This window comes from Pseudochaenichthys georgianus, chromosome 12 (assembly GCF_902827115.2).
Source record: "Pseudochaenichthys georgianus chromosome 12, fPseGeo1.2, whole genome shotgun sequence".
Taxonomy (NCBI): domain Eukaryota; kingdom Metazoa; phylum Chordata; class Actinopteri; order Perciformes; family Channichthyidae; genus Pseudochaenichthys; species Pseudochaenichthys georgianus.
In genome coordinates, this window is record NC_047514.1 from 18,648,760 (window position 1) to 18,661,019 (window position 12,260).

The window sequence follows — 12,260 nt, forward strand, 5'->3', positions numbered from 1 at the left end:
TTTAATTTGGAATAAGTACTTTGGAAAGAAGTTGGAAGACATTTTTTAAACTTTTATTAACATTTTAATTTAGTGTTATATTGGTTGCCAACATGTATCAGCCATTGAGTCAGCTAACAGTCAAGACATCTATCAAAACCAGTAGAACATATCCACACTTAAAACCATTTGTTCACATTATAAAAAACGTATTAAACCCAAATTACCTTAAATACGCTTTTACAAATGTGTTGTCGTTGTTCTGCTGCTAGTTCGAATAAAAAAACATTCCCATTGTCCCTGAATGCACCAAAAAAAAAAACTAACAATAGGATATAGCACCTGATTAACTAAAAATGTACTGTATCAACATATCCATAAAACCACATTATAGAGTGGTAAATATATGTGGATCATGAACAACAAAAGATTATTGAATGATTAAAATAATAATAAACCAGACAGTTTCATATTCTTCACTGAAGCACAGCTCCTCTGAAGTGAAACGTGTGGCAGTAGATCCAGTCTAGAAAATGAACAATGTGTTACAGAACTTAAAAGTTCCCCGTGGAGCTGCTGTCCTCTAGAAGTGTTGTTTTCCAATGAGTGACCCTTTGTTTGTTTAGATGCACACAGTCCTTCAAATAGTGTCACATTGTGTTAATGATCACCAGGTGGCAGTCACACTCTAAGGTAAGCTGCAATGTGCCAACAAACACAGGCAAGAAGAAGACTGAAGGCTAGCTAGTAGCTAGTAGCTAACAGATTGCAAATGTGTGTGAGGAAGAGGATCTCCACAGGGCCCCATCTGGTTCTGTTGTTGAGATGTATCTAATGTACAATGCAACTTCACAATTCTCCACTTCTCTACATAGTAAAAGTAATTGTTCCATGTTTGTTTATCAACTTTTTAAAATCTTTTTCAGTTGCATATTTGTCACACTTTTTTAAATCTTAGGGAGGAACACTTTGAGTGGCTCATTCTCATGCACTTTATCCAGGAAGCCGAGGTTGAAGTAGGGGAACAGGGTCTCGGTGAAGGTCTCCCTGAAGGTGTACAGGTGTGCCATGCACTCTGCGTTGTAGAAGGACACCAGGCCCCTCTTGTAGTCCAGATACACCCCGATCCTGACCAGGGGTTCCTCCAGGGACAGGACGGTGGGAGGGGAAGTGCCGGCCATGTACTGTATCCCATAAGACAGGGAGAGGGTCCAGAAGCCGTTGGCAGGGAGGGCTTTGATGACCCCCTTCCTGGGCACCGACTCCCGGGCCACCCCCACCGTCCACACGGTGCTGCTGTAGACTTCGATCTCCCAGTAGTGGCGCCCGTGGGTAAAGCCCTGGCTCCCCAGCAGCGACAAGGCAGCGTTGAACCGTGAGGGGTTGTCCTGCACCGTGAGGTTAAAGGTCTGGTAGCGCACACAGGTGAGGGAGGAGGTCAGGCTGAGCCAAGGGTTGGCCGTGCTGGAGTTAAAGGTGATGGCCGCTGGAACTTAAAACAGGACAAATAACAAAAGAGTTAAAAGATCAGTGGGTTTCTGTGCAGGCTATTGCTTGAAAAATGGGGCCAAAATGATACCAGAGGGACATTTCCCCCCAAATAGGATTTGTTGTATATCCATTACTCCCACTGTGTCACTTTGAAATCTTAAAGAATACTGCATGCCTCCAGAGTGAAGGAAAAAGCCAAGCCTTCCTAAACATTTCCAAAAGTCTTGATGAATTTAAAGTGGACCTATCATGCTATATTTTAAAAATATATTGTAGGGCCATACCTATACAAAACATGTCTGTGAAGTCTTTTTTTCAAAACACCAAACAGGTCACCCATTGTAGCCATCCCTCATACTGCTCATACCCCTCTTTTGAAGCCCTGTTAGAGAAACGCGGATCTTGGGTCCTTAGCTTGAAAAAATGAAAGAAGAGGAGGTGGAGCTAATGCCTGATCAGAATTCTACCAGAGATAAAGTTACATTTGGTTGTGATAAAACGCCATCCTGTTTAAACCACGTCAAAGATTATTTCTGAAACAGTATGGAGCTCAAATGCTTTTTCTCTTGCGGGTTTATCACAAGGTGAGTTCTTTTTTTATTTCCTGCTTTTTAAACACATGTGCTCTCCAGTACAGGTTAGCGCTGAGTGTTAGCGAGGCTCGCTAATGCAAACAAAGACGTCCAAAACACGTCAGGCATTGTTTCTGATAGCAACTTTCTGTGGGTCCGCTGCCGATTTGACGTCAGTTCGGATGGAATCTGTATCCGTTCGTTGTACACCCGTTTTTTAAAAGATTTGGGTACGGAGGAAAAGAGAGAGGGTTTTATTGCGTGCGTGAGTTCCCCGACGCACCGGGGACACATATGTATAAAAGACATCACAAAGTGAATTCTGCATGATAGGTCCCCTTTAAGTAAATGGGATCTAGTTTTAACAACACAAACTCTCACAACTCGTACAATTTAATCCAAGTCTAATTCATCCAATGATATGATCGCTTTTTTATAGACATGCATTTTAACTAAAACCTTACTATCTAACACTTTTGGTAAAGTTCAGTGTTTAGGAAGAAGTGAGCATACTGTATAAATGAGACTTTGATTAAACTGCGAGTTTGAGAAAAGGTATGTTTAGTTATAGATCTACAGTTTCTTCAATTCATCAATAGTTTTCTCAGTTATTTGTTAATTGTTCACACCGGAGATGTGACGAGAAGGTTTCTTCAAGAATTCATGATGTGAGTAATAGATCTAAAAATGCTCATTTTCATGTATTCCTTTAGTACCTGGGTAAAGGCTTCCTTTCATGGATTTCCACACTCTGTACTGCAGGGGTCCCGCAAAACGACCCTCACACAGACTGGGCGGTGTGAATGTTGGTTTTTCAAACTTCAGTGAAGGCCTTCCAACATAAGCAAAAAGTCAGAACACTTAAGAGACGGAGATAAAAACAAAATCTATGCAGAATAAAACATTCAGACGCTTCTCTCACTCACCTCTGGAGCAGGGCTTTGATGCTCTGAATCGAGACAGGAATAAACACAAGACAGACATAAACTGTGATTAGTATCTGAGAATCAGAACGCTTTTTCCACATTACATCAATGCCTGAGCTCACGCTATCCCACCCTGTGGCTGGGGAAAGTCCCGCTGTATGGCCCCGTGCCTGAGCTAAACCCCTTATCCTCCAGATCAACAAGTGAGATCACGGTCTGCATCCTGTCTCCACTCTGTGCAAGTCTTTTGTTCCAAGAGAAGTAGCAGCTGTGTTAACATTTCTACCATGTACGATAGTCTTCAAAATAATGCAAAGTGACATGATCAACATGTTTCCGGCCCTTTTAATAATAGTGTACAAACGTACACAGGAAAGCCAGAATGGTCACACCCTGCTCAGTTACGTGTTTAAATGTTGATGTTGGAGCCATCGAGGCACCGACATACAGCCCAGATCATGAGAATGAACTTTTACCCCATATTCCGGTTTCATAGCATCCAAATGAGTCTGGAAACCAACAGATTTAAAACCATGAGCTCAGCATTTCTTGCTCTAATTACCCCCAGAGCTGACTCGTCATCTTCTGTTTCTCATTTCCAGATGGATTGTTTTGAACGTGTATGCGGTTGGTTTCAGCGGATCTTACCCGCAGCAGGGTGAAGGCATCCTGCTCCCTCAGCTTGTCCTCGATCTCGTGGAGGGCCCCCTGCAGACGGGAGATCTCCACACAGAGCAGCGCCTTGTGCTCGTCCAGGCGGATCAGCTCCCTGCGCTCCTCCGTCTTCAGCTTCACCTGCAGCAGCTTCTCCTCCTGGTACAGGAACTGGTGCAGGTCGCTGAACTGGGCCTCGATGCGCTGCTTCAGGTCAGCCGTGTGGTCCTGGATCATGGACAAAGTCAGTGGGAGCAATCTCTTACAGAGTTTTCACAAAGATGATCTTTTGTTCTTAGCTGCTGCAATCTATGTTGGGAATTAGACATGTTAAAATCTTTGTTTTGCAGATTGCGTTCTAGCAAAAGCCGATTTTAAAGGTGCCCTATTCTGTTGTTCATCAATATATTACAGGTCTCAGATATATACAAATCATGTCTCTGAAGTGTTTGAAATACCAAACAGATCATTGCAGCATTACCCATAATCCCCTCTGTTTCATCCCTGTTTCAAAAGTGCTGATTCTCTGTCTGTTACTTTAGATGAAAATAAGGAGCCCCTTGGTTGGTGATTGGCTAATGGTTACACAAGCCAAACAACTTTATGACATCACAACATGGCCAAAATCAGCTCATTTTCAGACGGGTTTGTATAGAAATGGATCAGGACAAAAAGAGAGTGGGTGTTTTTCCCTGAAACGTTCAGAGTCCCTTTTCACAGAGGGGACACATGTTTATGAATAAAACACATGAATAGTGGATTTTGTATAATAGGTGACCTTTAAGGCCTTTAATGTCAAAGTGGATATTTTAGTCCAGTAAAGATTGTATTGTGTGCTTTGTGGCATCTATGTGTTGTTTGGAAGTGTTTCCTCTCACCTTCAGCTTTGTAACCTCGTCCTCTACCTCTCTGTCACACTGCAGCGCCGTGTTGAGCTCCACCTTCAGTGAGTCCATGGAGCCGCTTAGAGACGCCTGACAGGACAGAGACACAACATCACTGCACACTGACCCGCATCTCCCTTCAAGTACAATGTCCCCCCTATGTATAGTTGATCTGAAGCAAAAAACTAGATAGGAACAGATTAAGAACTCATATACCTATATATAAAACTATATGTAATGTTGCATTCAAGTGCTCACGTACACTGTAGGAAACCAAACAGCCACAGCAGTGATTTACCTGAAATAAACTCCTGATATGCTGAATAATGTGCACTTCCTTCCCAACAAAACGATCTTTTGGAAACTAAATCAAAGTCAGTGTTTAGAGAAGAAGAAGAAGAAGAAATTGACACTATCACAGACTGAAGACCATATGTAGTGTATTATGCACTAACAAAACAGCCTGACTTGCAGCAACATGTGTAACAGAGAACTTGTGAGACCTTGACTTTAGAGGGTACTAAAATCATTATTATAGTATTTTGGATATTTGCCTTCAAACAGTGCGTTATGAAAGCCCGAAAAGCCCAAACAATCCAAATGGATCAGTGTAGTAAAACAATATGTTCTCCTGTTGGCTGAACTCACCCTGTACTTGTGCTCGGCCTCCTGCACACACACCATGGTGTGGTTCCTGTGCTCCTGGGAGACCCCACACACCAGACACACCAGCTCCTGGTCCTCCTCACAGTAAAGCTTCAGCTCCTCTCTGTGTCTGATGCAGCGGGGGACCGGAGCCGGGACAGGGACCCTCTCCACCCCCCCGACCTCCGCCAGGCGGGGTTCGCTCCCGCTCTCCTCCAGACCCTGGCAGTAGCTCTCCACGATGTTGGCCACGATGCGGTTGGGCCTGTAGCTCTGCCCGGGGAACAGCTTCCTGCACTGGGGGCAGGAGCCGGTCCCTCCATGGAGGGGGACCCGGGGCCCGGTCCAGTAGCCCTCGATGCAGCCCTGGCAGAAGGTGTGATCACAGGGCAGGGACACCGGCTGCTTGAAGAGATCCAAGCAGATGGAGCAAGTGAGATCTCTGCTGATTCTGTGTGCTGAGCTTTTGGTGACTTTCCCAGCGAGGGGAGGCTGCCGCAGCTTTTCCATCGCTGCAGGGAAGTCTCCTTCCTTTGGTTTCCAACTTTTCTTCTCTGGCTTTAACCCCTGGTTGAGTTTTTCCAAGTTCTGCAGATAAACTGTCTGGATTTTCTTCACGTCTTTCGGATTCTTGCTCATTCCCTTGCCTTGGTTGTTTTCCTTTGTTCTGACGGTACAGCTGGACCTCCACGTCCTTCCTCTCCTGCAGAGTGCTGCTGCTCTGCTCGGCCTCCAGTCTTCCTGTTGAATGTGGGGAAATGAAGTGGGTGGTGCAGCAGCAGCCACAGCCTCTCACATCCTCAGCAGATAGTGAGGGAATCTCAACAGGCCCCCCTTTCCCCTCCAGAATGACGTCCCGTCTGAGTCAGGAAACCAAGGCGGACTATGGATATTCTATCCGTGGCATGTTTGTATAGTGAAGCCTGCTCAGTAAGTGCAAGAAAGTTCACTAAACTCTTAATCCTTTGTAAAGTAACTGCAGAAAAATGTAAATCCTTACGGGAGCCTGTGTGTGTCCATGCCTGAGTGTGTTTGAGACGTACATTTGTAAGCACCAACAGATTTCCTGCTTCTTTTTATAGCGACACTCTAAGTAATAACTCCCGGTAAGTAATCATCGTCGCTGAAGGGTAAACAAGATCATAAAGAGGTTTACAAAGAGAAAGAAAGCATCCTGCAGGCCGAAAACTCCACCATGGGCAAATACAAAGATAGCATGTCAGTTTCCCCTCCAGTCATATCACGCGTATTTACAGCTCGGCCCCTGAGGGCTGGAGCATCTGTCCTTGGGGTTTGTTTAACACACACGAGTTGACAGTTTCTTGTGACCTGCAGGGAAGAAAAAGAGCTCTGAGACACGTCGGCATGTTTAAATATTACAGGGCGTTACGTCACTCAGTGTTCTGGGAAGTCAGTACAAAGGTCAGGACAGTGAAGCGAGGGTTGTGTTCATATGCATGTCTACTGGTCTGTCTGAGCTGGAAAGAGGGAACAAGAGGGAACAAACCAATAGGGCGCATCTCTTATCTCATCTGGTGCATTCAGTATTTTGAGTCTCTTTGTAAAAACATGTATCCTTGACATTCCTGAGACAGCAAGCAGATCAGCAGCCAACATGTTGCGTTATGGACAATTGTGACACCTGGTGTTCAAACTGAAGCGAAACAGATGAATTATTATACAGTACATTACAGTATTGTGTAAAAAGTTATTCAAATCTTGCTCCTAATTACAAAACTACAGTAGACATTTAATAAGTTAAGGTTGATATCCGGTACGGTGGTGGCGAAGTCCATAGGGACTTGGCTTGGCAACTGGAAGGTCACCAGTTCAAGTCCCGGAAAGACCAAGTGCTACCGAGGTGTCCCTGAGCAAGGCACCATTCCCTACACGGCTCCCCGGGCGCCGTACATAATGGCAGCCCACTGCTCCTAACACTAGGATGGGTCAAATGCAGGGAAACCGTTTCGTTACCTGTACTACGTAATGACAATAAGTTGAATCTTCAATCTTCTTCTTCAGTCGCAGAGGCGCTGCAGTTTAGAAAGCAGGGAGAAAACGGATGAGTGAACACGAGGTTAAGCATGTGATACAATCTGTCTGCATTTTGATATCATTCCCCAACCAAGAACCCTCGCTGCTCTGTTTCACGCAGACCTGCAGTCTACAGATGGGGACCCGGCTGATGGTGACGAGGAGGTGATGAAGCTGCGTGTGAGTTCGTCTCTGGAGAGTGGCGGCAGTAAATAACTCTCCCCTGCGATTTAGTGGATCACCAGATGTACGGCACATGTGCTTCAGGGCCAAATGAAGATCATGTGACCTCTGAACTCGGTCGCTGTCCTTGGTGCTGAAGATCGACAGGAGCTGTCTGTGGTGCTGGACATTTACAGGTAGGAAGCACTTTGTATCACAATCACTACAACATTTGACATATTCTGCACAACTTGTGTGCTCCTGATTGGGCTGACATCTCAATAATTTCTTTTTTTCTCCTTTTTATTTTTATTTGATGTAACTTTCCTTAAGTTCCCCAGGTTGTTGTTTATGTTCATCGCTTCTTACAGTACCTCTACGCAACCTGTTATCACGGTGTGAAATGTCACTTGGGGTGAATACAAAATGAAGTCTATTATAATTGACAAAGAAACCTCATAAATGTGTTGCATGAGTTATGATGTGCGATGACTGGAAAATATATGCAAGAAGAGAGGTTACATTATGTCTAACTTTTAGCGGCTGTTTTCAATATGAACTGCTTTTAGTACAGAATAAGTTAATTGATGGCACAAAGTGTAATTGACTTGTAACCTTCTTTAGACCTTCACACACATAATGAACACGGGAGACGGATAAGGGCTGCTAATTAAGTGTTGATTCCTGTAAACCTCATGGGTCAAAGGGAAACAGACTGGTTTGCAGCAGAGGATAAGTGATGGTAGTATTTCATAAATGGGGGAAAGAAAAATGTACCCAACCTCATGCGATTCAGGTGCAAGTAACAATCAAAAACTCGCACTGCAACATTAGATAAGACGGAGATAATTGGTTAACATTGTTGGAAAAATGACGAGAGCACTTCAGTGTGAGCTTGTGTTAGCATGCTGATGTTAGCATGTATCTCAAATCCTCTCACATGGCTTAAGACTCTTTATACGTTGCTACACACCTTGCAAAAAGTCCAACTTTAGAAAACAAAAACAGTGTTTCATGTATTTTTATTTATAGGAAAAGCTGCAGAAGTGGTCATTTTGATTTCTTTATATTTTTCTTTTTAGTTTGGACCTTTAGGTAAAGTGTTATAACAGCTGGGTAACGACAACAACACATATTGAATGTCCTTTTTGCTATGAGGCTGTTTATCTTCACCCGCCCTTTACATGAACACCTCTATGTTCTATAACTCATATACCGGTTGCCGTGTTGCATATGAAGGCTATATTCATGTATTATACAATAGATGAGGAGAGATGGGTATGTGTGGCACAGCTGGAGACAAAGTGTGAGTATGTGCAGAAATGTGTGCAGTCATGCATGACACCAGGGTTTTGTGGCCAATTCTGAAAAAAGAAAATGCAACATTCATGAGGACAGAGAGAAAGTAAAAAGACTCTCCCTTTCACACACTAACACAGGAGGCACATATGTACTGGACACACACACACACACACACACACACACACACACACACACACACACACACAGACACACACACACACACACACACACACACACACACGCACACGCACACTGACCTCAATTAAACCCTGAGCTGATGTGTGAGGCCCCGGGGAAACTGGAGGCTCTCTGGACTGCGCGGGGCTATAAATAACCTCTCAGTCTGCACCTAGGAAGATAAGAGTCACAAGGACACGCAGAACGGAAATATTGAATTTCTCTAGATATGTAAATGATGGCTGTTAAGATATTGTTAACAATGTCTGTGTTCTCTGACTTCTAAGTATTATATTTAAGCAAATGAAATAAATAATTAGAATAATTTGATTTCAAATGGCTTACATTTTTCCCATTTTAATCATTCAGTCACACTTTAAGATAATTAAGATGGCAGAAAAAGTCATATTTCACACACTGTACTTAAACGTAGTCTTGATGGACAACATCTCCTCAGGAACATCTGTCTTCTTAAACCTCCAAGTGACGTGAGAAGCCCGTGTCCATTTCTATCTCTCTTTTCCAACTGAGAGCACACACTAGCATGCAAAATGCAGGGTTGATGAGAATGGAAGAAGACTTTGCTAAACACCAAAAGGAAAAACAAATGTAATTCTCTCCATAACCAAACTGTTTCTTTCCCTGTTTTTCTTCATCTCGGTTTTTCCTTTCTGTTAGATTCCCCCGCACAATAAAAAGCCACTTTCCTCCTCATGACTTGCATAGCATTTGAGAAGATGTGTTTAAATGTCAGTCAGCTATTGGGCACAGCCAGGAGGAAGCTTCCTTCCAAGTTAATGTGAAACCGCATGCAGGTGCAAAGAACAAAGTGTGCTCTGGGCTAATGTCACACTTAAAAGTCTAATTACAGGAGTTGTGCCGCATGATGCCATTTACACTCTGTGCTTCCACATATCGAACCTACATGCCGCTTGTTATTCAATTGGAGAGACTATCACCATTCATGTTTATTGTAACATTAAAATATATTGTAATATTGATATTTTATGCACTGATATAACTACAATGGTACTTAAAAATACTTAATAAGACTCTTAGGGAAGATTTGTTTCTGAATTGTACTTAATGAATGCTGCAATTGTAGAAAATACAGATTTGCATGATTACACACTGTTGCAAATTCTGTATACCTTGTCCTAGTAGAACGTTTACAGTTCTTCCCCTTAGAATTAATTTCATTTCATTTCAAACCTTTATTTATACAGATAAAATCCCTTTGAGATCATTGATCTCTTTTCCAAGGGAGACCTGCTAAAGTAGTTCCACATGAAACATAAAAGCATAAACAGAACAACAAAAGGACATCATACAGCATCATTTACATAATTATCCACATAAACAGGTACCAATAGCTTCCGATTGAGTAGCATCCAACCGAGCTTTAAAAACATTTAGTGGCACCAGATTGTTCAGTTTCCATTTCATTTGCAGACTATTCCAAGACAGAGGAGCTGCGCATCTAAAAGCTGTCTTCCCTAAGACAGTCCTAGCAGTTGGCACATTTAATAAAACCACAGCATTCGATCTCAGGCAGTAGCCACTTACAATTCTCCGTGAGATCAGGGAGCAGATATAAGATGGAAGTTTCCCTAACATGGCTTTGTATATGAAAATGTACCAGTGACGGAGCCTCCGTACAGTTAGTGAAAGCAAACCAGCCCTTGCATACAGGGCACAGTGATGGGTTAATGCTTTACAGTTTGTCACAAATCTCAGTGCGCTGTGATACGCAGCATCTAACTTGACCAGGTAATAGGCAGGTGCATTCATATAGACCAGATCCCCATAGTCCAGCACAGGTAAAAAGGTCACAGTGACTAGCCTTTTCCTGGCCTCAAGCGAGAAGCAGGACTTGTTTCTGAAAAAGAAACCTAGCCTAACCCTCAGCTTTTTTAGCAGGTTATTGACATGAAGTTTAAAAGAGAGACAATCATCAAGCCAGATACCAAGGTATTTGTAACAGGCAACAACTTCAAGTTTTGTTCCTTGCGTAGTTACAATATCTAAAACAGTCTCTGGTGTCTTTTTAGCTTTTGAAAAGAGCATTACCTTGGTTTTATCCACATTTAAAAGAAGCTTTAATTCAGAGAGCTGAGTCTGAATAATGTTAAAAACAGCCTGTAATTTAACAACAGCCTCCTGAATGGAGGGACCTGCACAATACATCTCGGTATCATCCGCATAAAAATGTAAAGTAGCTTCATCCACATTATCACCTACGCTGTTGATATATATGGAGAATAAAAGTGGTCCTAAAACAGAACCTTGTGGTACACCATTAGAAATGTTTAACCACTCAGAAGACAGTCCATCAAAATGAACACATTGGGAACTTTCAGAGAGGTAGTTCACAAACCACCCCACTGCATGGCTGGATATGCCAATACTGAGTAGCCTCTGCTTTAAGATGAGATGATCAACGGTGTGAAAAGCTTTGGAAAGGTCAATAAACAGAGCTGCACAACTCTGCTTATTATCTAAAATAGTAGTAATGTCATTCACCACTTTCATTGTCGCAGTGATGGTGCTGTGTTTCTTTCTGAATCCTGACTGATGCTTAGACAGGATGTCATTTGTACATAAAAACTCCTTTACTTGTTCACTCACTAAGCGTTCGAGCACCTTAGCCAGAACTGACCATTTAGAGATTGGCCCATAGTTATTTAAAATAGTTGCCTCCCCTCCTATTAGCAAAGGCAGGACATACGCTGACTTCCATACTTTTGGAATTGTGTTCGTGCTGAGGGAGAGGTTAAAAAGAGAAGTAAGAGGTGGAGCAATAAAATCTGCAGCTATCTTTAAAAAGAAAGGTTCTAAGTTGTCCGGGCCAGCCGGTTTCCTAGGATCTAGCTTAGATAAGGCTTCATGAACAACATTGACAGTAAAAGGGGTAAAACTGAAAGGGTTTTCCAGACCACATTTAAATAAACTAGATGCAAGACGTCCGTGTCTGTCGATGGGACTGTACGTCTCATAATATAAGAATCCTCCTGTTTTGTTATTAATATCATATCTGTGCAGGATCACACAGAAAGCAAAGCAGAGCCATGAAACACAGCAATCATGTTTTAATTTCCTCAGAGTCACACTGTTGGCGCCTGTCTGGGTTTGGATCACACACCATCAGGTTATTATCTGTCTGGCATTTCTAATAATAATGTGGCACGATGTAAACACCTCATCCCGCCTCAGTCCCTCTGACGCTACATACATACACGACTCTGCCCACCACTGACTGAGTCGTGTTCTCATCCTCAGATACATCAGGTTCATCTGTAGCTGTGTTTTTTAATATTGTTGTTTAGTCTCGCAGTGTGAGCGCAGCACTCGGAGACGCTCTGCTCCCCCTCCAGATCTCTGTGTCTCTCCGTCTCCCTCCGTCTCCCTCCGTCTCCCTCCTGCTGCTGCTGCTG

General features: G+C 43.1%; 1 protein-coding gene and 1 long non-coding RNA gene across 2 annotated transcripts; one reads left to right on the top strand and one right to left on the bottom strand.

Moving 5' to 3' along the window:
• Positions 1–81: 81 nt before the first annotated feature.
• On the bottom strand, positions 82–5,900 carry trim69 (tripartite motif containing 69). Its single transcript, XM_034095508.2, has 6 exons — positions 5,155–5,900; positions 4,501–4,596; positions 3,617–3,850; positions 2,969–2,991; positions 2,759–2,874; positions 82–1,471 (listed from the first exon to the last, which is right to left on the bottom strand). The coding sequence occupies exons 1-6, from the start codon at positions 5,788–5,790 to the stop codon at positions 927–929; spliced, it is 1,650 nt and encodes a 549-aa protein (XP_033951399.1). The 5' UTR covers positions 5,791–5,900; the 3' UTR covers positions 82–926.
• Positions 5,901–5,985: 85 nt separating this feature from the next.
• LOC117455879 (uncharacterized) lies at positions 5,986–12,250 on the top strand. The gene is made up of 3 exons (XR_004553197.2): positions 5,986–6,081; positions 7,307–7,544; positions 12,153–12,250. It is a non-coding gene; the product is annotated as an uncharacterized lncRNA (long non-coding RNA).
• The last annotated feature ends 10 nt before the right edge of the window (positions 12,251–12,260 follow it).

Bases quoted from the DNA above. Each gene is read 5' to 3' on its own strand.
- trim69 (XM_034095508.2), bottom strand. From the start codon at position 5,790: ATGAGCAAGAATCCGAAAGACGTGAAGAAAATCCAGACAGTTTATCTG. The intron at 4,597-5,154 runs GTGAGTTCAGCC...CTGTCCTGTCAG, and splicing joins AGGCCGAGCACAAGTACAGG to GCGTCTCTAAGCGGCTCCAT. The intron at 1,472-2,758 runs GTACTAAAGGAA...TCCTGTTTTAAG, and splicing joins GAAAGGAAGCCTTTACCCAG to TTCCAGCGGCCATCACCTTT.